Here is a 25217-nt window from a genome sequence, read left to right as displayed (position 1 = left end):
ATGGGATGTCTTTTTTCCACCAAATCGTGAGGTGTTGATCTCTGTGGAGATGGGCTGTTGACAACATGTAAAACACCAAAGAACACCTGCAGCTCTAGAACAGTAAACAGTAATTTTTTTCACAATGAATTCCCAATACCCTTTCATTGTATACGGTGGAATCTCCTACTGTACACAGTGAACTTCATAAAGCACACTGAATGCTGAGTAAATCAAGGCAGAGAACTCTGAGATAGGATGATGTTTTTAATGTGGAACAAAAAGAAATAAATACTATTGTAGCGGACAGTGGTTAAGAAAGTGAAGCAATGGTTTGTGTTCTTTTTTTGTAACATTTAATGTCTTCATCGTTCCACTACTTGCTGTGTATGTTTTAGTCTTTCCTCTGTTGTTTAGTGAGTATAACTGGTAACTATTTTATGAATGCTGAATGTGAGGAGATGAGGTCAGGAAGTTTAGCTCTGTTGCAACAGTGACAAGAGACGCAGTACAGAAGGTCTGTTGAACTACACTCTTAAGATTAGAAGCATACCCAGTAAACACCTCCTGCTAAGACATATCTGTCAGATCAGGGGCCTCATCTGAGTATAAGATGTTCAATGGCATGCCTCCTGCTCATCAAATTATTTTTTCCTTGCTTTTTATCTTTATTTTTCTGAAAATGAGGTCTTTTTAACAACGTTTTTCCATGCTTGTCCTGAGCAACAGTTGAGCTGCATGAGCAATTCATTATCCTGTAATACAAACACTAAATTGTCTCTGCAGCTGACTGTTAAGAATATTTGTCAAAACCGATCTCCAGACACACTAACAAGAAGATCCCTAATAAGGACAAAGTAGTCTGGCTTTTGATGGCAATAGAAAGCATTCTTTGGTTCCAAAATGGCACTTGAATGAGGCTATTACAGAAGTGTGCTGAAGAGGTTGTAGGGAGGGATAAATAAATAAAAAATGACGTCTTGCATGCCATAACAATGATCCCCCACAAGAAAAGTGCATGGCGCCTGTGAGAAAAGACATCATTTATTCACTGTGGTGAAGTAGGGGCCAAGTAATTCCAGTTAACAATTTACAAGAATTTTGACCACAACTAAGCCATTGTCATCAGAGGGTTATAAGCTAAGCAGTGTAGAAGCTCAGTAAAACAATTAAAAATAGAAGTGAACCATCAGGGTCAACCTCAAGACTACACCTGTGAAAACCATCTAAATGATTTTGTGCTTTGCAGTGCTCATTTCTTCATCAACAGGTTCCATGCAGGAACATAGACCCGTTCACCTTGTCTGTGCTCTTAAAAGGAGAAGCTTGGAAAGGAAGCTTCACTTCCTCCTTATTCCTGTCATCCACAGACCGACTATTCCCCCTGCTTGGAGATCACACTTCACAAGTTGTTTCTGTTGTTGTCCAGCCCTGACTAAATTAGGCAACAAGAGCATCCAAAGATAAAGCCATGGAAGATAGAATAGGAGTTAAGGTTTCTAAATTCTGTACACAGCTCTCATTGTCTGATAAGCAAAGTGGGAGTATGAAGGGTTTCGGTATGGAGAGGCACGAGTGTGGTGTGTACATTGGAATCCCCAGTATTTCATCTCGAAGAGAAGGAGCCTAGAGCTCTGGGGACGAGCTGAGACAAGGGTGGCCGTGTCTGGGAACTGAGCTCGGAGCCGTTGGGAGGGCCGAGCTGCAGGGTGAGGTGCCAGCAAAGGTGTCTGTGGTCTGACTATGGACATGGCCAAAAAGGAGCCCAGGCTCAGATGAAAGAGCACACTTCACTGAAGCTCTGAATGTCTGCCAGACAGGCCTTGACTTTCGAAAAGAACTCTGACCCAGGGCCAATTCAAACACAGCTCCTACCGGTGAAGGGTGAGTGTCCTTATCTCTGACTGGCCTGTCTCCAAATGGGAATATTGCTCCCTTCCTTCTCGGATCCTGGATGGGAAACAATGTGTGCGCATTGTCGGCCGTAAGCACGGTCGCATACAAACGTTAAAAAAAAACTGTTCTTAAAGCATTTTACCCTCTTTGTGTGTGCTGATTAAGTCACTGCAAGGAAGGCTTTTGTTTTCTGTAGCCCCTCAGGAGAGCACGGATACCATTTCCACATGCTGCGCTGGTTGTCAGGGGAAATGGGAAAGGTAAGCTGTTCTGCTCAGAGGGGAAGAGTGGTTGATAAAGGAGCACAGCCAGTCTGAGAGATTTGGGTCGACGCAATGCCAGGCACTGTGCTTCCAATCCTTTGGGTATGACTTAATTCTCTTCCAGGAGACAATACATTGTTAATCTTATCAGTATTTTCTTCCACTGAGTAGAAACAGGAAAATATAGATGTTATTGTCTTGCTGGTATTGTGTAATGTCATGGGGAGTCCATATTAGTCTCTAGTCTCTGTGTAAAGAAAAACCTAAAGGAAAATAACTAAAGAGGTGAACTATTTAACCATTTTAGGTGTAATTAGTGGCAAGCTAATGACATTACATGATGTGATGACGTTTATTTAAAGAAGATTACAAATGCAGAAGAAGATCAGCTTTTTTAAAAAAAAAAAAATTACTATCATCCCTCTGAAATTATGCACTTTCCCTGTAAGAGGACAAACACATATCACCTTGAATGTGGAATTATTTTTGAAGCCACTTTTCTTACTGTGTACTTGACTGGCTTGAGATGGAGCCCCCAATGGAGAGAGATGTTGTTCTCCTCATGGTCCAAAATGCAAAATAATTCCCTCCACTGACCTGTTTGTTTCAAATGTCCCCTTGCTTTCTGCATGCAAAAACACAAGCCGCAGTTATGGAAAAATACAAAGCACACATCTTACATACAATGCTTTAACAGAAACGAGAACCTGACTATTTAAAACAGCTGCCTTAGGATATCAGAGTCTGGGCTTTTTCTAAAACAAAAACAGCTTTAACTTAAAAGGTAGGTAAGGAAGATCAAAGGCCTACACCTTGTACATGACTTTGACAACGACAGGGAGTTTCATTGTGAGAAGGTCAATGTTGTGACACTGGAGCCATTGTTGTGGGCAGAGCTCTCCACCTTGGGTCATTATGCCCTCAGCTTGCAGTGAATTTCACCTGACAGATGCACAATACATCCCCAGTCACAGATGACAGCCCAGAAACACACAAAGCTTGCTCACAGAATTCCACAGGGGCTCTGCTTTTCAGCATTGCTGATTGACTGCCAAGGATGCAGGGGTATGTGTTCAGTTTTTAGATGATAAATTTATTCGGCAGAGGCTATTATCAATGGATAAGGGCAACTTGCAGAGGAAGTTCAAGTAAGTAGCTGTGTCAGCATGCGTAGGCTGCAAAGTGAGAGGTAAAGGTTTATTCCATGCTGAATGGAAAAGAAAGGAGACACAGTGTTTCAGGTGCGGAGCCTTCTTCGGGTGTGAAGAGCCAGTTGACACCCGAAGAAGGCTCCACAGCTGAAACGTTGTGTTTCTTTTCTTCTCTTTTCAGCACGGAATAAACCTTTTACTTGTTCCTTTGCAACTTGTAGAGGAGCCAACTTTACAGCTCAAGGGTACGACACCCAGGCTTTGAAGCCGCTACCTTCCAGTTCCAAGTCCAGAGCCGAGACCACTGCTAAATATTGCTTCTGTGTGGCATTTAAATGTAATTATGAAATGACTACAGATGCTCTTGGCATGTGACAAGTATGTTTATCATCCATGTGGTTACTCGCATATTGATTCCCCCCCCGTTTTAGGAATTAAAGTACCAAAGGCTTTAAAGAACTTAAAAAAGTAAGGACGTTAATCTCTGGCGCAGAAGGAAGCCAGCAGGTTCTGCTTCATAAACATGTCTCCACGTGATCCCAACCGCTGTGGGAAAAACTGACAGTTCTTAGTCCCTAAGCAGCCACTACAGCATCCAGTGATGTTTCTCACCACAGAGGCAGGTTTGGGTAACAAGGTCACTTGTTTAAATGCTGCCTTGGGCAGTGCCGGACAGAAGGACACCTCAGACAGGTATGAATGGGTGTGTGTGTGAGACAGAGTGCCTCAGCGCGGATAAGCGCCTTGCTGTAAATGAGCATGTATGCTAAAACAATCAGAGGTTTGTAAAGAACATTCATGGCCTAGGTGTGTTATAAAACGATCGAGAGATTGTAAATCAGACTCGAGTGATTACAAATCAATGTGGTGTGCTTTAAAGACATCAGCCTGCATCGACAAGACACTTTCTCTTCTTAGGCTGCCTTGGATGGAATGGACATTTAACTGAAAACTTTTATAGACAAGATACTCCTGGCTCACGTTAGAACTTCACTTTAAAAGTATATGTATTCTCACAATTGCCCTTGTAATCTATAATTTAATTACTGCTTTGTTCTGGTTTAAAATCTTATCTAAAAGATAGAAAACAAATCGCTTAAATCAGTTGTTGTATCTCCTCTACAAAGTTTGCATCCTGCATGGCACTGTGCTCGGTCCAATTCCATTTTGTTACTTAATGTTACCATTGACCCAGATTATTTTTAAGTGTGAAATCCGCTGTCATTTTAATTCAAATGATATTTATATAAGGTTTTGCATAAAATGCAAGATTTAGCAATATCTGTCCTGTCTCACTGCTTATATGATGGTTAAAAATAAATTCAACAGTTAAATTCTGACAAGAGGTTTTGATTATAATAACATATGAATATAATATTACGAGATACATACTGTTCCAGAGAAACAGGAAATACAGAAGAAGGGGTGGTTTCGCACGATTTATTAAAAGGAGTATCCATATTCATATTCATGATCTAACATTGAAGTAATCACAAGTCTCAGAAACTACATAGGTCGGAATGGTCAAATAATATTCTAAATGTATAGTGTTATGCTGTAGCCTACCAAATGCAGATGTTGATTACATTTCAACACTGTACAGTGAAATTAAAAATGTATGTTCAAAAGAAAAAAATGATTCTATGGGTGACTTTAACCTTCCTAACACGCTGTGAAAAAAATACTGTAGGAATGTCAGAAACAAATCAAAATGCTAGACATGATTAATGACTGCTTTATTAACCCGTTTTTGGGAGAACCTACAAGAGGACATGCTTGCATAGATCTTGTCCTTTCAAGCACTCAAGACAGAATGAGGCAAATGTGAAATTAAAGAACTGTAATCATAATATAAACTGTGATCAGATAAATGTAAAAAATACAAATAAAAAAATTCAGGAAAGCAGCGTTTAAACCACAATTTATTAAATTAAATTAAACCGAAATATACGTCACATGAACAGATATCTAGCACTTTCAAATTACTGTATCAGGAAACACTCTTCAGCGTGCAGGTTGTCCGACATAAAACAGATTTAAATTTTCGAATCAAACCATTTGCAACAAAAAATATCACCGTGTTCACTATACTAAATGAAACAGCGTGCCACTGCAATGACAGTTCCTGATTTTGTAATCGTAAAACGAATTTAGCCAGTGTGTTGTAAACAAATCTAATGAAAGTCTGCAGACGGCGAATGGGTCTTAAAAACCGACCTTGGTTTCCTGCACGGAAGAGTTTGTTTGGGGACCAGACAAAAGAGGAAGTGTAGTGAGTTATGAGCGTTAGTAGTGAGCTAGCAGGGATTTCGAAACATGTGATCTGTTTAGAGGTTAACTAAACTATATCCGTATGTACCGAAAATAATAAAAGTAATTGTATGAGTTTGTACGAATATCTAGCTTTTATAATGTGTTTTACACCAGTAACGTGAACGACAAGGAATTTCGAGTTGAACGTGGAATTGCACTACTTCCTGTGTATCTTAATATGAGATTTAAACATGATGAAAGGAATATTAGTTGAAAGGCCATGAAATAGTTTAATTATATAATAAAGTTTTATTTTATTTTAAAGAGTGGCTGCACGGAGGCTCGTTGGTCTAGGGGTATGATTCTCGGTTGGGTTCCGAGAGGTCCCGGATTCAAAATCCCGGACGAGCCCTGTGCTTATTTTGCTCTTATTCCGAAAGGCCAATGTATTTTATCCAATTTATTTACAGTATCCACTTTGGGTTTTGGTTTATTACTAAACCAAATTCTGATGTACATGTTATGAGTTGTGATGCTTTGCTGTTAGTTAAGTTGTAAAAATGTCATGTAATGTGATCGTATACTCTTCAGGTCGGATAATGTTATTTTGCTAAGATAAATAACTTGCGAAGCATTTCATAAATTCGGGATCGCCGTAGTAACCCGAGATATCTTGGACAGGCAGCGAAAATCATACCACCACACCAGCAAACCTGTCAGTTGTTATAAAATCTGGAGTTTTTAGTTGTATATTCCCAGATACATAATTTCGTTTCGTCCAGCAAAGAGTTGCGTTTAACTTTTTATCCCATGGTTATAATTGCGGTTGGTGTGAACGTTTATATATGTGAATTATTGGAGTTTTATGGCGTCAGGAACGCCACAGTCTCTCTTCACTGGACAAGTAAATCTACTGAATTTGGTTGCAAGAGAGTACGTGGCTATTAACAGCTTTCTTTACCCACTGTGTTAATAGTGTACATACAGATCTCAGTCTGATTTTTGAAGTCACTCATGTATTTTCGTGTATTTTCCTCTGTATTTTCTGAATATTGTTGTTTTTCAAACTATAATTGAACTTGGCAGTAACTAGTGGTTAAAAAAAACCGGTCACATACAGCATTTTCCCCATGGTAAAATTAAACAAAATGCTACTGATGAAAGAAAAAGAAGAAACGAAATTCAAGAAAAACCGTTTTAACGCATAACTGAAATATCTGGATGGCATGATCGGCTACAGAGAACGTCTCGGAGAGTTCGGGAGTCACGAATTGTGCGCTTAAGGGCTGCGCATCTTTGTCCCATGAATAACCTAGCAAAACGAAAACATCTGTCAGACCCATATGAAAGAAAAAAGAAACGCAGACAATAATTTTAAACTAGTGCCATAATGTCGAAAGAGGCTTTGGTAGCTAATTTTTCTAATAATAAATCACAATAATAAAAGTATTTTAAAGCCCAATATCTCAAAATAATCTCAATCAGAAACACCTAGGCCTTATAGCCAATAAGGGAAAAAAATTAAAAAGCAGGCTACATAAATCACATTTAAATTAAATCTCAAAATCCATACGTTTGAAACCTAAGATTTTGAAAGCTAAATCACTTCATATTTTTGAATGCTTGTAGATACACACATCATCAATCCTTTAGAAGCCGTAGCCTGAATTCAACTACCCAAATGCATTTGGTAGAAATGACTTAGTTCCTATTTTGTATTAAATTATACTGAACGGTTTGAACTCTTTGATTCATTTTCTTTTTTCTTTAAATGAAAAGTTTGCGATTTGAGCTTTCAATTCATGTTATATATATATAAAGCAATTAGCTTAGCGAGCCAATATTTAGCTATACTAGGCAACTTCAATCAATGGAAATTTCAGCGTTATGTCCGGTTCTTAAATTCTTCTGCGCTTTCCTTTGATGTTTTGCAGAGACCCACTGTGGCTCACTCCTTCTGCAACACTAACATCCTTCACTCGACTGTATCCGTGCATTCTGATCAAATAAAAACTTATTTTGTTGACAACCGTTAATTATTTTCGCTGTACAGACAGCCTAGAAGACGAAATATGATAGTTTCCATCTTTCATCTTCCTTTGTAGTTCTGAGAGCTTGTCGTTCTTTTGCTATACTCATCTCTGTTTTAGAATTTCGGTCTTACGAATTTAATAGGTCAAATACTGTATATAAAGCATCACAAAATCAGCACCACTGGATGCGTGTTGTTATCAATGTAGGTCATGTGGATAGAAAAGTATCCTCAAATGTAGTGTTTCTTAAATATTTTCGGATATCGATGTGCTATACATGGACTTTTTTTCGAAGTAAAATTATGTGCAAGGACAAATCGAATGGAACAACGTCCTTACGGATTAACAATAATTTCCATCATAAACGTGAATTAAACTTGGGCACTGTTCCTTAAGACTCATTCACAAACTGCAGCCCCACGCCTAATTACCAAGTGTATACATTATAGAGAAGTATTGACTCCTCAGGGAACGGTTCTCGTTCATAATTTAAAACCACACATTTCCTACTGCTATATCGCTACGGCTGCCTATAATCTTCTAAATTATGTCCTTGTTTCACATTGATCTCCCAAACTAGATGCGTGGTTTCCAGCAGACGAACTTGTAATAATGCATGCAATTTAATGTCATTTATTTAACTATAGCCTCATAACTCAACAGTAACCATTCAAGTTTTTTAGAGTTCTCTTCTGAAATGTTGTTCTCATTAACGGTTTCATTGATTCGCTTATTATATTATCGCGCTGTTTCCACCTTATTTCCTGGATAGACGACTTTTAAAATGAGAAAGATGGAAAAAATGTCCCCTTTGTGTTTTTGTTTCTACAGTTCAACTTCATAAATGTGTGACCAAACTAAAAACGAACAGACAAATTTGACCTTGCAAAGGACTTTGCCGACAAAATAAGATGGGCAGTATTTAACTCACATGGGTCTGATTTTTGTCTCAACGGTCTTCAACGCATTAAAAAGCCGAATGCTTCAAAGAGAAAAAGGGAAAGTGGAATTTCTGTATTAGCGCAACTTTATGTGCGCAGTTTGTTTTTAATTAGGCCGTGCTTAATATTTAATTTATTTGTTCAATTAAGTCTTAGCTGGGGAGCGGAAGTTAGTAAACCTGTTCCATATACTGTACTTATCCCGCACACACACAAAAAAAACCAGTTTGGGATTGATTTGCTTCTAGAGTTTTTAAGGTCAACAACGGTATATTCTCTGCTTTTACTGTGACCATGACAATTTTAGAGAAACCTTCAGCACAAACAAGAATATTTTAAACTGTGCGGTTTGAAACTTACAGCAGAAAATAGTCTCTGTGGACCTAGTCCTTTTGATCTTCATGGAACCCTGAACATCAGACTGCGCATCTACTGCGTGTGCGTTCCATATACGGTGCACTTAAAAATATGTGGTTGTGGTTCATTTTCATTTGTTTTCCAACTCTTCTTATGCACTTTCGTTAATGACATAAAACACAAAGCAAGGCTGTGCACCCGGCAGGCATATTAAACGTGTCCTATCCTGTGAAGTCTAATTGTAAGCGTGTGAACGCTGAAGAGAAGACGTCATTTTTGTTCACGAAAATCGTCGACTTTCAGCACAAATACACCGAATTAAAACCAATTAAAGTTTGTTTTTTTTAGTTACGTGTCGGCTTTTGGCACCGCAGTGTAAACGCTGCAACATGAACGAAAGTTTTCAGTAAATGAGAATTGTCCCAAGCTTTATTTGATTCCACGTATTAAAAATAACGTAACAATCTGAAGCTGTCATATTCCAGCAAAACTGAACTTCCCGTGTTCTTCGTCTCGTTTTTCTAACACCGGAGAAATAATACAGCAGTTACCATAAACTTCCCGCTTATTTGTGTATAGCCAAACGTTTTTATTATGCTTGATGCCCTTTGCCACTATTAATGGGATATTTATGCCTGGATATCTTTGATCCAGGTTCCAAGTTATTTTAGTGTGTTTTGTGCATTTTTAAATTAAATTGTTAGCGTTTTGGAGGACATTCTTAACTATTTATTGCTTTAATAATTCCAGGATTTAAGATGAGAGTTAGACAAGTTCCTTTTTCATCTTAAAATAGCTTTTATGGTCTCACTCTAATCGCTACTTTTAAAAATGCTATTCTTTCCTGTTTTCCAAATTAAAGTTATAAATAGCACGCAAATTAAAGAATTTTCCTTTTTTAAAAGTATCCATTGGAACAATGTGGATGGAAAGTGGATTAATTAAGGTATCTTAATTGCAAGGCTATTTGAAGTGTTTTGTGTGCGGTGTTTTTTTATTATAGGGAAAGTTGTGAGCGCTACACGGAATTCTCCGCAGGAGAGGAACTGAGCTGAACCATAGAGCCAGGTTAATAATAAAAGCATATGGAGAAGTCCTATAGAGAACATCTTGACTTTTATTATAACATAGAAACTATTAATTCAATGCTTAACATAGCTGGTAAAAATATTAGCAATTTAACCCTTGATACTGGAGAAAGTTTTTTGTAGCTTCATGTCCAAGCTGTAAGTTATGAATCGTTTTGTTCTGAAGCTACAAAATGAGTGAATCCCTGATAACTTATCGGAAACTTTCACTGTTCATTAAATAATTATAACCGTAAACAACACGGAAAACTACTTTCTCATAGTTTGTGTCTGTTCTCTACAAACACATTTATCTAATGGGTAACACGATGGGGGTAAACATGTCTGCAATTAATAGCGATTACCTTATCTAAACCATTAGATCAAGTAGATGCAATTTTGAAATACTCTATTCAAGTAATATTGCAAAACTGAACCCAAAACTGTCCATAACGGAATCCAGCATATAGTTTAGAGATGACACGGAACTTAGCCGGGTAAGATTCATACAGATGTTCACCGATCGATGTCAACGGTAAAGGTAATTTAGGAGCTATGACGTAGTGATATGGTACTTTTTTCACAATATTGCGCAATTATGAAAGCTGTTGTTTTCTCACTGGTATGTCGATTTAAAAAAATATAAATAGTGCTTTGTTTCATGTGGGAAACTTTGAAAATGAAAATCACAGGCCACTCGGATGGGACTCGAGGCTCTACAAGTGCATTTTTAAAATAATCATTTCATGGGAATAATATCAATATGAAAATATTACGGTTTTCTGTATTTGTTATATGCTATGTTACTGGTGCACATTTTCCCCTTTCGTGAACTAATACAACGCACGGCTGCGTAGCACAGATTCGTATCGTTTTTTTATATAAAGAAAGATGTTGTAATGTTCTTTAGTTCTCTTTAAAAGCCTAAATCCTGTTTGCTTTGTTATGCTAATTACGCCTGACATCACAGTGAGATCAAAGCGGCGCAGTGCTCATATAAGTAGGGGCTTCAGCAACACTGCGAGTCTCACACATTCCGCAGAAGAGCTGTGTAGCCGCGCAGTCTCGCTCCGTTAAACCAACTCACTTCAACTTAAACTGTGGAGGCGCAGTTCAATGATGCTGCTTGGAAGTTTGGGGTCACCAATTTGTAAACACCTTGGATTTACAAACACGTTTTGATGGCTGGTCCTCAGTGAAAAGTATCCCACCTGGAAACCTAAAGGCTTCTTTTTTAAATCAGAAAAAGTAAGTGAACCTCAGATTTTGCTCCGATTGGAAAGCTGCGATGTGCTTTGTATTTATACGTGTTCAGGGTTTTATATATATTATGGTTCTGTTTCTAATGAGCATATCGACTATTGTAATCCGATACATTATTAAGGACTGCGTTTAGGTTTCTGTTGAAATCCTAACTTTTAACGCGATGGGACTGTAATATCATAGCAAATTAACAAACGACTTTCAAGACCTTCCTATTCGTTTTTGAGTTTAGCCCAAAAATGTCTGCTTCAATGGAACATTTATTTTTATGTAAAGAATTTTATCACACTCAGTGAGAAAAATGATAATTGCAAGCAAAGAATGGACCTGCTGAAGCCAAATGTATTGAAAGAATTAAGAGCACTATTTTTTCCTTTTGACAGTTTTGTGAGATGCAAGAGACTACAGTATTTCGAGACTAACATTGTATTCCGGGCCATGAGAGAGGCTTTGTCTTTTAAAACGCATTAAATGAATGAACGAATATATAAGGTATATACCACACACTGGAAACCTTTGAAATATACTCGGATATTTTGTCATTGGAAATAAGGCATTTAAATATTAACATATTTGAGATACATACGGTATTTCCACTGGAAAGAAAACTACAGAGAATTTGTACGGTTACGTTATACCTAATTAACTTCGGTAACTACTGCTTTCCCAGTGAGAGCAGGGTGATAAATTCAGTTCGCAACAGCAGGTTGCTTTCAAACCGAGCCCAGACCTGGCAGGACTGTACAGTTGAATTTAATGACCCTAGTGGTGATCTTTCGACCCTTTCTTTGTGTCACTGGTGTTGAAATAATACTAATGGGTTTAAAACCTTTCTGTTACGGCAACACAAAAAAAATGTTTTCCCTCGACTGTGAAACGAGATAGACTTGTATGTTACGTATAGTAAGATGCCGTAGTGGGTTAGTTACAGTGGGTGTTTCCTTGATTCCATCCGCAGTTCGGGATTCTGAAAAACGCCAAACTCAGAAATGCTTCCTATACTTGTCAACAAGTTTTTCTTTAGACCTATTTTTTTCTTTACCAGATGCCAGATAACAGTTATGATGTAAAGCTGCGAAATTGTACAAGGGTATAATCTTTTATTACTGTTTGTATATGGGCCTTTAGTGTAGTGTAGATATGCATTTATTAAACCCGTCTTCTTTCATTGAAATGGAATACAAATGCATTTAATATTCGCTTTTAAATCTACGTAAGTGTTACATTTCCTCCAAAACGTGTTTTCAGAGTCATTACTATAACATCAATATATTTCATAGTAAACCTGAAAACGTATTTTATAAAATTTTAGATTATTTGAAGTCAATTCACATCTCTGTTTCAAAAACGTGAAATAAGCTACCCCTCCAAACAGACAGTAGTAGCTCAAATCGATTTGCAGTTATAAGGTGGATAGTTATTTTGATTCGGGGAGCAAGAACAATGTTTCTTCAAGCAGACTCTGTAAGACACACAGACCCGCTCGTGGAAGCCTGGATGTCAATGAGGAGTGTAACTAAGTGGAACTAATGTAACTAAGACAGAAGCATTAAGACAGGCAACCCGGTGCTTCATTATTGTGATTTGAAGCTACTGGCACCGGTGTAATTAATAGGGATCGAGGCGTTTATTAAAGGGAGCCCTATTATGAAGGATTTACCTGGCTAAAGAAGGTATTATACACAGTAAGTTTAGTTTAGTATAACAGGCTCTCCATAATTGCATAGTATAACCCTTATTTTGACATCCTAGTAATCGTTTCAATTACGAGCAACAATTATATCTTGATAAAACAGATTTGGATGACCGCACAGAAGAGTCATATGTTATTTTCGGTTTCCTTTTCTACGTGCATTTGATTGCATGCAATTTTCTAAACGTTTCACCTGCAAACCCTCGAATAAGCCATCAGTACAAGAAATGTGTGAACATGCACATACACGATCTACTCCTAGAGTGCAATAATTTGTTAATTGAATTTACGTTTGTATGCATTTTAATATATTAGGGCGAAACGCCTGTGTTTTATGTTCCAGCAGCCCGAAGACTCACGGAGGAGGGAACGGCGGTTCTGCGTTCGTAAGGTTTTTATTGTAGGTAAAAACTAAGAAGCCATTTTCATCGTCCTGATTCAATTCCGAGCGCCTCGGACCGAAAAAAAAATGAAAGCCACCCTTCACCTTCTGCAGTTGACCTTGATCATCCTACAGCTACAGACGGAACTCTGCTCTGGGATTAAATGGCTGTAAGCATTGCTATTTCCATTTTATCCCTCAGATGCAGGGGTGCTTCCCAATGGAAATGCGCACAATCGTTCTACTCTGGATCCCAAAACACACACAGACACACACACTGCACAATGTCACATTTCTGTGGGGCTGTGGCCATTCCTGAGAACTTCCTTGTTTTGAAGAGAGAAAGGCACACATTCAGTGTTAAACGTGCAGGTACTGGGAGGTTTGTTCCAGGGTTTTTATGAAGGCAATCAAAAAAATCAGGTCATGTTTCAGACAGGTGCCCCAAGCACCTATCTCAGTTAAGCTTTCCTGTGATGTATCCGTTTCTTTTAGAAATAAAATGAAGAAAACCTTTTTTTTCCTTGTAAAAATGTCAATAAATGAAATCCAAAGCATTGTGTGTTACAGACACACAGTCATTATTTCCTTGTATTTTATATTATGGTCGAGGGTAGGTTTGATGGTTTTCTAGAAAATGATTTTGAATGCAAGTGTCTTTGCAAGAATGTCTTCCTTATTATTCCTTGCACAAGATGGCTCGTCAAGGAAATCACACATACACACAGAATTATAATAATATCAGAATATGTTTCGTAATCCTATGATGACTTACACATTTTTCTCCACAAAAAGGCCTGGGGTCTACACCAATTTATTGCTCTACACCAATGGAGGGTGTGTGACTCTGTGATGTTCAGCTATCTTGGAATTAAATTTCTCTCACCAATTTCAGCTGTTAGATCTGATTCAATTTGAAAGCATATTGCTGCCCGTTTCCTTACCTACATGCTGTGTGGGTCAGGCATCGGTAGCACCAGTAGTGACCAGTCCTGGTCGGAATAAACTGTTGCATGCTTTTCAAATCCCTTTTTTAAGCTAGCTTTGTCTAAAAGACAAGAACAGATGTGATGAATGCAGCAAGCAAGGGCTTATTCAGCTTTCAAGCATAAGAACCAATTTGAAACAGATGCTGTAATAAACACCTGCCCTAAGCGGGTAACCCAGAGAGAAAGCCATAGCTCAGTATGGGCACAGTACTGTGTCGCCTTAATCAGAAGCAGACATGGGTGAAGGGTACCCCAGTGAACTGCAGAACAGCAGAACATCTTGTGCATCTGTATTTAGTAGCCTAAGTCAAAGGTGGCACAATCACTCGTATTCCAGCTCTTGCTGATAAAGGAGGTGTACTGGAGCAATACCCTGACAGGCTGGTGTAGTGTGTTGTATTTTTAACATCTGAATCATCTAATGCAAATGCCTGTGCCAGAATTTAAACTTAGTCTTCAGTTCGAATTGTGTTAACGCAGAATGTTGTTTTTTTTATTCCAGTGTTACTGAAAATAAAACATTCCTTTTTAATTAGTTGTATAGATATATTTAGAAAGTTATTTTTATGGGGCTGGAGAAGGGTCATAAAGAGGACTGTACTGGTTAGAATAAATACAACGTATTGAACAGACTTGCCTTCAATGGTCTATTGCTGTAACATGACTCTTGATTAAAGACCTGGGAAAGGTAATGTAAGTTTTGCATAGTGCTTTCAAAATTAGGATACTTGTGTTGATTATTATATTAAATTAGGTTTCACAGTTTTATAAATTGCATTTATTAAGTGGCAGTTATATAAAATTACTAGAAATAAGCATGCTACTATGAATACTGAAATGGAGTTCTAAACCAATCTGAATTGTAGAGGTGCATAGTGCTGTAGAAGCTGTAATCATGGAGAAATTTCGCTGTACAATCAGGCAAAAAGTCAAGAACAAGATGCAAATGAGTTTGTGATTTTTTTTTTATTTGATTGTCTCAGATAGATTACGATGCTTTGTGACATTCTGCAATGACAGATGTAATAGTTTCTCCCCATGATCTCTATGGATTTAAGAAATACAAAATGCTTTATATTTGATCAGTAATATAGTTATATAGTTTATCTGTTAGGTTTGTGTTTACCAGGCTTTTGTTCTGTAGTTACATGGACCATGAAAATAATATCACAGTGGCTTAGGAGATGCTACAAAGAGCAGAACTTTTATTTAGTCTTTTTAAAAGGCAAAATCATTATTTCTGTTGGTATTTAGAGCTCTGGCCAAGACATCTGCCTCCCTACACCTAAACCAGACTCAACACTGCAAACAGCTACAGGGCCTGGTCTCGTCTCAGGTGCAGCTGTGCCGCAGTAACCTGGAGCTCATGCACACCATCATCCAGGCCGCCAGGGAAGTGAAGAAGACCTGTCAGAAAACGTTCGGCGACATGCGCTGGAACTGCTCCTCCATAGAGAGCGTGCCACAGTTCATGCCAGACCTGGAGAGAGGTAACATATGCCGCTCTGTGGACTCAAGGTCTTGCAGTGTCTTCTGTGATCTGCTGCTGCTGTCCAGGAGGAATTCTGTGCGCCCAGACATTATCGAACTTGTGTAACTGTGTAAGAGGATAGCAGTGAGGGAGGGTAAAAGGGTTTCTGGCCTCTCTTCATTGGCTTTGTAGACTGCACGGAATTCACAACAGCATTGAATCAAAGGCACGCAAAGGCAGAGAATGCTTTATTGTGTCACTCTCTGCACAATAGAAGTCACCTCCTCCCCGCCTCCTACAATTTCCTGTTCATAAACCCCTCCTGTTCAGCCTGGGCCGACGGGCCCGTCTCTCTCTGAGAATCTTAAGGCCGTCGGCTTCGTGTGCTGTAAAAACTAAATATTACGACGCCTATCTTTGCAGTTCAAGCTCAGAAAAGTAGTGGGAGCTTTTAGACCAGAATACTCTCCATGCTTCGTGGGGAGACAATTGCTACAATTTGCAGGTTGAAGAGGAAGTTGTGATTGAAGTTTGTGTGGTGTGGGCAGCATCAGGGCTCAGACTGACTTCACAATGCCATTTTGTAAGGTGTGATACTTCCTAGTTTTTGTCCCTAGTACTTCTTTTTATGGACTTCATCTATCATGCTTTTATTATACATCCCTCCCATTCTTGAACCTTTTGTTTTTGTGTTCTCCGAAGAAGCTGAAATGTTGCTTCTGTCTGCAGTCTAACTTGAAATTACATGCCGTTTAGCGTCATGAAGGCGGATGCCGCGCAGATGCAGAAGTTTACAGAGGCATCGTTCACGTCCTGCCAAGTCTTGGCCGGAGGCGCCGCTATGCACCCCTTTCTTCTGTTTTAATAGGTTTATTTGCTTATCAATCCAATTGCCAAGTAATTTCTCCTGTGCCAGAAACACCAATTGCCAAAGCAGGTTTGCTAAATCTGTGTGAAGTTCTAAGCTCACTTCAAAGAGCTGGCTCCCTATCAAACGAGTGGTGAAGGCCGAATGACATGCCTTTAAGAAGAGGGCCTCCACCTGTCAACTATTTAAGCTACCTTAAAACCTTCTCTCGGCTACAAATGGCTTGCATCTTGGACAGTCCAAAGGCTCCTTTGATGTATCCCCATGTCAAACCAAGGTGTGGCTCTTTTGGGCCCTCCACCAGCTGTTTCTTTCCTGTTTATTACACTTCCCTGTATGTAGATTAATATCTAAAGAAATTCTTGTATCATCCCCACCCATAACAAGGCTACTGTGTTTTAGAATGGACCAGATAGCAGCATAAAATTTTACATTTTTCATTTGGGTTTGCACTGGATGACATAGCGTTATCTAGACAGGTGCTGCATTTCACTGGTGGATGAAACTGATTTTTTCCTACATGTAAAATTCTTTGAGCTCCTTTGGGGCTTCAGACATTTTACTTTGTAGCTTTTCTCATTGCATTTTGTGGTTGTGAAAATGCAGTTCTTCCTGAACCAATCTTGGCATCCTGTGAGCCTTCTCATTTCAGTGTGCTATGAAATAACTGGGACACATTGCCTGGCATCTGAATCACATTTAACACAGGGATAAATGCTACATTGCATCAGCCCATTCAAAAAAATTGTTCCCATCTGATTTGTGTAAAAGTATAAAGGGAATTCATTATAAAATGCAACTATACTGAGGCTCTGCAGGTACAACATACAGTTGGTACAGGTAGCAGGTCACCTTGTATCCCTGTGACTGAGATATTTTTTATTCTGTGGGAAACAGTTTAAGACAGCAGGGCATATGATTCTAGGGTGCAGAGATCCATCACAGACAGTGTTTCCCCTGCTTGAGTGTGTGACCTGTTTAATTCCCAGGTAACGTAAAAAAGATTAAAACGAAGGCCAAATAACCCTTTTCGAGGCTCATTTTTAACAGCCGTTTCCAAATTCAGATGAGTAGGAGTTTTTGTCAGCTTTAGGTATGATAGAGGTTGCCTTAAGACATATGAGCAGTGTTGTGTAAATATGGTAATGAATAGGGATTATGTTTGGGTGTGTTACTTTTCTGGGCCTTCTTCATGTAAAACAAGAGCCTGTGTGTCACCCACACAAGTCATCCAAGCTGACTGACGGATTCCACCCATGTGCCCATTTTCTCACCTGTGCCAGGTACGAGGGAGTCGGCGTTTGTGTACGCCCTGTCAGCGGCGGCCATCAGCCACACCATCGCGCGCGCCTGCACCTCTGGGGACCTGCGGGGATGCTCCTGCGGGCCGATCCCCACGGAGGTCCTCCAGCAGGGCCACCGCTGGGGGGGCTGTGCCGACAACCTCCACTACGGCCTCATGATGGGCTCCAAGTTCTCCGATGCCCCCATGAAGATGAAGCGGTCTGGCTCCCAGGCCAACAAACTGATGCACCTGCACAACAGCGAAGTGGGGAGACAGGTATGTTGCTGAAGGTTTAAGTGGGGGCGCGGGCACTGAACATGTCTCTGCACTGCACGCACTCATACAGTCACCACACACACGTTTCTGGTCACCAGGCATGGAAACCATGGAAATCAATGGCATTTGGCTAAAGACACATGGCTAAAGGAAAACACTAGTTTTGCCTCTTGATTGGCAGAAGAGGACCAGCAGTAAAGCTATGAGAACAGGTGACAGGGGATCAGTTTAAAAGGCTTAATTGTCCAGCCTTTGATAAAACCAACCTCGATTAGATGATTGAGTCGTTGGCTCCAGTTCCTTTTCGTTTGGCCCTGAAACAAGTTTGCGTGCTCACAGGCCCTGCGGGATGCCTTGGAGATGAAGTGCAAGTGTCACGGAGTGTCGGGCTCCTGCTCCATACGGACCTGCTGGAAGGGCCTGCAGGACCTGAAGGACATCGCCATCGACCTGAAGACCAAGTACCTGTCTGCCACCAAGGTGGTGCACCGGCCCATGGGCACGCGCAAGCAGCTGGTCCCCAAGGACATCGACATCCGCCCGGTCCAGGAGAACGAGCTGGTGTACCTGCAGAGCTCGCCGGACTTCTGCACCAAGAACGAGAAGCTGGGCTCCTTTGGGACACAGGACAGGTGAGCCGGGCCCTGAATTTCAAGGTGCTTCTTTTCCATTTTGCACTTTGCCTGGGCAGCCCACACCCTTGCAATACTTACTATCAGGATTTCTGGAAGTGCAAATGAGAATTTTGCTATTTTCTTGAATTGTGACAATAAGATGCCTTATCTGATGCGTAGGTTATGAGCAATAAGAATTGCTCCCTTGAGTAACCGTTAAAAGATTAAGGTATCCTTTGGTATAAGTACTGTCCTTACCTTCACCTATTTACCTTTTACCACTGTGCAAAGAGAAGCTTTATCTTAGTCTTGTCCTTTCTGATTTGTGTTCTGACTGTTTTGTGTTGGTATTGTACACATATCCTGAACAACATCATGGAAAACCTGGGGAGCAGAGGCAGAGGCTAACATTTTGCATTGACTCCGATTACTAGAATAAAAAGTTAAAAATCGCTTAGTGTGGTTTGGAACTGCCACGTCTAAATAAAGAAACAGTTGTGTGAGTTTTATGTCAGGCTATGACACACCATTATGGGTGATCATTCTCTAATGTGAGAGGAAATTTTGTTCTATCAATAGGTTGTGTTTTTTTTCTTGATTTTCCTCTTTGTATTCTGTGTATTGTCGAGAGCAATTCATTGAAACATGTGGCTAGCAGTGCCCACGTGTTTAAAAGCACTGATAAAGGAAGCGGGCTAATGAGCTTGCCTTGTATCTACAAGACTGTGTATGTGTCAGTGACATAGCTATTATGATGCTGTGTCAGTGTTATATGTGCAGTAGCTATTGTCAGGCTGTATCTATGCGAGTGATACAAGGATTGTGAGGCTCTACTTAGGCTGTTATCATCGATTTAATTTAGGTCCCAAGTACATCATGTCAAGAAGACTGTGAGAAAAGAGAACCAAAACTGCATTCAGCTACTCTGAAATTTTCAGCTACCTACACCCCCCGCCCCCCCGCCCCAAAAAAAACATCTTAATTGCTGCCTTCTAAATGGAGTTAAACAAGATTGTTTAATTTTAACGTTGTGGTTCACTTGAATATTTTAATAGCAAACAGTGAGGATATGGAGTAAAAGGTGACAGGGTTAAATATATCCAAGGGAGAGATGGTGAATTTGGAGCAGTGCCTTTGGAGAACGATTTTCTGGGCTGGAATTAGAATCAGAATCTAAAATAATTCATCAGGGCGTTACTGGCATTTGCTGTAACAGGATAATGACACATTTTAAATAATAAATGAATAGTTAAAAACTGTCAGACCCTGAGTAATTATGTGTACTGACATACAGAGCTGTGGAAATCATTTTGGTACAGACTTTTCCCTATCGGTTATATGTTTTTAAGATCCTTTTGAAAACGGGGCTATGAGTTTTATGACAGTGAAGTAATTGTTCTGTGAAGTGCTGGGGGTGGTTAGTGCTGGCGGAAGACATTTCTCCAAGCAAGCTGCAGGCTTTTGCCTTGTAATCTGGGATCAGCTTTATAGCCCAGTCACATTGTTTCTGTTTTACTTCAGTCTGCAGAAAGGAGTCCCAGATATCTTTCACGAAAATTCCTGAATCTTCTAGAAAAGGCAGAAACTTCAGTGTCTTCATGTGTTGAACCATTATGTTCCTGCAGAATGATAATGCCCAGCATGAAACAGCTGGAGTTTTACTGCCCCTTTTGTTAGTGAATGTTGTCATCCATTGTAATGAGAATGGAAATGAATCTTAGAGATATTTATTGTGAAGTACAACCTACAGTGCTTTTGTACAACATCACCATAATTGGGGTTATTTTGTCAGAAATTTAAACTAATCTTTCAATTTTGAGTCTTATTCTAAATGGGCAAAACAATTAAAGGAGCATATACACTCATAAATGACAAGTACACACTTAAAACGTTGTAAAAATTTAATGTTAATTGTTATCCTTTACAAATAACCAATTAACACCCTCTTTTTTCAAGGCCAGCATATTGGTATTATGGATCACCTGTATTATTTCACCCGAAAACCTAAATAATAATTTATTAATAAGAAATCCGAGAGTCGGTGCTTGCTTCGATTTTGACAGCTGATATCCTGCTTAATGTGGAGGAGATAAACGTCAGGTCATGAGGCCTTAAGAATATTAACCTCTCTCCAAACCCATGGAGGCAGCATAGCTCTGAAATACAGAACCCCTTTTGCAGAATGAATACATTTGTTATATTATATACATATATGATTTTCCATGTGAATATTATCTTAGTGGCTTTAGAGCTTCTTGCTTGAGATCTCACTCCTTAGTTTACCTTCACTTGCTTCAGCAATGTGTAAACTACAGTGCAGTGGGACAGGATTGTGTTTGTAAGGATACATACACTGGTTAGAGACATGTAGCAGGTGAAACATCCATTGTTGTGCTCTCTGCAGCTTGTGCTCTTCAAACCAGATCATTTGAAATTAACTGGAGTGGGTTGTAGACCATAGCACAAGATGCATGATATGCTACTACTGGATTTACATACAGCGTTGCAGAAAGTCATGAGTTTTTTTAGCCATTGTCAAAAGGGTGATCTGTGATATGTGCTTCAAGCAGGTGATATTTGATATTTTGATATTCTGAAAGGCAATCTGGTTTCTTTTTTTAATGACCGTGCCCCCCTAGTTTGAAAGAGCCTGGCCAGTTCTGCTGGGATTCGAAACAGAGCTTCTCACTTTACTTTCACGGGGTCTCTCAACTTCATCCCACCTAGACGACACCTGCATCTGCACGTGGATCAGGAAGGCCATCTGTCTGTCAAGGATGATTGGCAATCAAGCCTTTGCGCTCTGGTTAAAATGTATAACGAGCTGTTTGCATTCCAGTGTGCTTTTGTGATGTAGAGTAAGATTAACTTCAATCCACCTCTGTCAAACTGGTCAAACTGTTGTGAACACTTCACTAACCCAGTTGGCATACAAACTCTCCTGGTGTTCTTTTGCAGTCCCCACTGATTTATGGTATTAGAAAGAATATATATTAGAAAAGAGCGTATTGGGGTAGGACTTATGAATAAAAGGGATGTCTGAGTATGGTTCTTATCTTGAGGAAAGTTCTCCAAGATCAGAAATCCTGAAATAAGGCCTTTCCATTTGCTTGGGGGTTGAGTGTTCAGTGGGAGATTGAACTTGTGTGTGTCTGTGAACAGCTGTTTTGCAGGACTGAAAGATCTGGGCAGTTCTTGAGCCTTGAGCCGGAGTGGATCAGAGTGTGACTGGGGAGGGGGGGGGGGTGGTAGGGAGAACAGAATCAGCATCTCCCTTCAGTGAGGCCTTCAGAGTGCTGCGGTCTTGAAACAAACTGTCAGCGGCGCTCAGATGTGTTGCATGACCCAGAAAGGAGAGTTTGTCTTGTTCTCTAGGCGTCGCGGTGGAACTCGAGGTATTTAAGGGTGTTTTTCTCCTGTCTCTGCTCCGCAGGCAATGTAACAAGACCTCCAATGGCAGTGACAGCTGTGACTTGATGTGCTGTGGCCGTGGCTACAACCCTTACACAGAGAAACTGGTGGAGAGGTGCCACTGCAAATACCACTGGTGTTGCTACGTGACGTGCAAGAAATGCGAGAGAACTGTGGAGAGATATGTGTGCAAATGAGCCGCTTTCCATCTCTGTCGACCTCTTTAAACAACAGATAACCAAAGCACTATAGACGAAGAAGGGCTTCCTTTTGTCTTAAGCTTCAATGTGTGTCTTGTCGAGAGCAATTCTATTTTTCTTTTCGTTAACCTCTGTTGCCGATGGACCCTGCGTTTTGAGGACAGCTGAAGCGAAAGTGTCCGAAAGGTGCATATTTTTGTACGCGAAGAGAACTGTGCTTGAGGATTTTCCTGAATTTGGGCAGAGTACCTTATTGTGGAAAGTGGAAACCTATTTTGTTACACATTTATAATTAAAAAAAATACATGATATCGGAATCCTGCGGGAAACCTCTAAGTCTCCGGACAATACATGGTGCATTTCTAGCTTTGGACTGATGTTGAATTTTAATTACTGAGTTCAAAACCATTCCATGGAACTGTAAGCATTTTAAGGTCTTTTGGGGATTATTTAATGGGACTCTTTTATGAAAACAACGAAACGAGTGCTGAATGTGGAAAGGGCACTTCAATTAATTGCTTCAGGAATGGAAGAGAGTCCTGTGTTAAATGCCTGGATATCCAGTTAATCTCTGAAGTTCCAAGAGAAGAGAAGACTGTATTTGTCCAGCGGCCCTGGCAAGGACAGTAAAAAGAAGAGTATTTGCATTGTTAAATTTCCCATAATACAAGGAATGCAGGTAGTCCAAAGCTCACACTTCAGAGTATGTGAACTGCTTACATGGGCTTTCCATGACGGTAGATAATAAACCACTTTTGTGTGGGTGTACATACTTCCTTTTGTATGCGGAATTTAAAGAAATATTTATATAAACTAATTAAAGATCCTTTACCAAGCTCTTAAAATGTAAAACATGTTTTTCTTTCCAGTATAAACTCATTTTTAATCATGCCTCTGTTTCCAGACGATGCAAAAAAACAATCCACAAATTACACTATAGGTTTATTGTTTTGACTAAATTTTCATTTCTCTGAGTGAAATCTTAATCCTAACTAGCTAAGAATTTAATAACCAATTATTTGCTGCAACACTGTAAATCAGTACAGATTTAAGCTATATTTACAACTCGTATTTAACTCTGCCAAGACCTTACAGTCAGATTTTATTGCAGTTCACATTATTTACTCTTGAAATAGCTTGTGTAGACCTGGAAGATAGCCCACTGGCTTGAGCTGTGGCTAAAATCAAGTGTTCTGCTTGTGGAGTGCCACAGCACAAGCCCTGGGGAATACAAGCATGCCAGAAAAAAAAAGAATCTGTTAAGGGTGTGTTTTTAGTAGAATCAGCATTGTGACATTATTTTATTTGCATCTGGCTTACTGAGCTTCATCTTCATTGCAACACACTGGTTATTAAATGGACTTGATCAGTTGGTAAATGTTTTCACTGCTTCGAAACCCTTTAAGTGAGCATGGAGCTGTACACTGTTATTCTGTGCAAGGAATCCACCTTGTAAATCCGACACCCCTCCCCTCCTACCTCACGCCCGTCCAGGATCCCCTCATCGCGAGAGAACAAAGTGACAGGGACATGCTCCTGATTATAAGAAAAGGATTGTACAATTTCATCCTCTGCATCTTCCAGAGCTGAGTTTTCCTCGTGAATCAGTCTACCTTTGGCCATTAGTGAGAACAGAAAAAAGAAAACGAGAACATTTGAAACCTTGAGCTAAATCTTATTTGTCTGGAGAACATTGAACTTTCTTGAACTGTCCTCATAGTAGAAAGTGGAAAAATTGTTCTTCATAAGCCATTAATCACCCAGCCATTCGCCACAAAATTGCAAGCCATGTGCCTTTCAGAAAGCGGGCCTGATGTATATACAGATAAATATTTTATTTTGCTTATGTGCATAAATCATTAAACTATTTGGGTGCAACTTGGTGCGGTAATGATAGCAGAAGAACAAGGTCTTGGGCTCAGGACCTTTAAAGAGGCCTGATGAGTCCTTGCGATCCGGTGTGAAGGAGAGATGTTTGTGGGGGATGACGGATGGCGTCTGTCAGGAGGTGTCTGGGAAGGCTCTGGTCTCTGTGAGCCTGGCGCAGGTGAGGGGTGGGCATGCTTACACACCAGACCAGCCTGCTGACAGACTCAAGAGCCCTTCATTCAGTGGCATTTCTGGAGCCGGCAGCTGGCCACAAGACTCTCATCACCGCGGGCCAGGACGGCTGCTGGCTATCAGAGGGCGGCCAGCGGGGGCAGCGGGATCTGGAGGCTGGGTGTGACACAGCCCTGTTGAGTGAGACGTTCTGAGTCCCCTCATTTAAAGCATGAGGGTTTGAGCGGGGCTGTCTTCCTGGAGGCTACAGCTCTGTTTGTAACTCGGAAAAGGAACGAGCAGCACAGACATCTGCAGGCGCTGAGAAATGTCCTTGAGGGCTGTTGTTTATCCCGGCCTGTCTTATAAATATTGGACATAAAGTCCCTTAAAAAACTGATAAACACTGACTGCCATCAGAATGTTTCCATAAAGTTTATGTCAGAGGGATTACTAGCATCTAAACTAGCAAGGTGGCCTGAGTGGCCTCTTCACTTTTTAACCTTTCTATTTTTTATGCTTTTTTTATACGGTCTTTAGTTCTGAAAAGCAGGATGTTGATGAGCGCTACAGAAAACTTGGTGCCTTTGAGTGGACCAGACTGGGTCTCAGTAACGGTTTCAGAACCTGTTTTTTTTATTAGATGAGTGGTTGCAAAATTCATCAGCGTGTCGGCCTTCGAAGACGGTACCAAATGACAAAACCGAAGAACAGCCGTCTGGCTGCCATTGAGAAAACAGAAATTGTTTAGCAAAACACAGCCTGAACTGGACAAGTTTTTTGCT

The 25217-nt window shown here is 40.0% G+C and overlaps 1 protein-coding gene across 1 annotated transcript; it reads left to right on the top strand.

Moving 5' to 3' along the window:
- Positions 1-10962: 10962 nt before the first annotated feature.
- wnt11 (wingless-type MMTV integration site family, member 11) lies at positions 10963-23244 on the top strand. Its single transcript, XM_088922056.1, has 6 exons — positions 10963-11188; positions 13240-13448; positions 15522-15757; positions 17890-18167; positions 18507-18799; positions 22215-23244. Exons 2-6 carry the CDS (start codon positions 13366-13368, stop codon positions 22387-22389), a joined length of 1065 nt encoding a protein of 354 aa, XP_088778182.1. The 5' UTR covers positions 10963-11188; positions 13240-13365; the 3' UTR covers positions 22390-23244.
- The last annotated feature ends 1973 nt before the right edge of the window (positions 23245-25217 follow it).

Source organism: Atractosteus spatula, chromosome 7, assembly GCF_055471065.1.
Source record: "Atractosteus spatula isolate fAtrSpa1 chromosome 7, fAtrSpa1.hap1, whole genome shotgun sequence".
Taxonomy (NCBI): Eukaryota; Metazoa; Chordata; class Actinopteri; order Semionotiformes; family Lepisosteidae; genus Atractosteus; species Atractosteus spatula.
The sequence above is the reverse complement of the archived record's forward strand: the minus strand, read 5'-3'. Positions and strand labels throughout refer to the sequence as shown.

Excerpts from the sequence above, each read along its gene's own strand:
- wnt11 (XM_088922056.1), top strand. The coding sequence starts at position 13,366 with ATGAAAGCCACCCTTCACCTTCTGCAGTTGACCTTGATCATCCTACAG. Across the intron at positions 13,449-15,521 it reads TGCTCTGGGATTAAATGGCT|AGCTCTGGCCAAGACATCTG; the intron begins GTAAGCATTGCT and ends GTTGGTATTTAG. Across the intron at positions 18,168-18,506 it reads ACAGCGAAGTGGGGAGACAG|GCCCTGCGGGATGCCTTGGA; the intron begins GTATGTTGCTGA and ends GCGTGCTCACAG.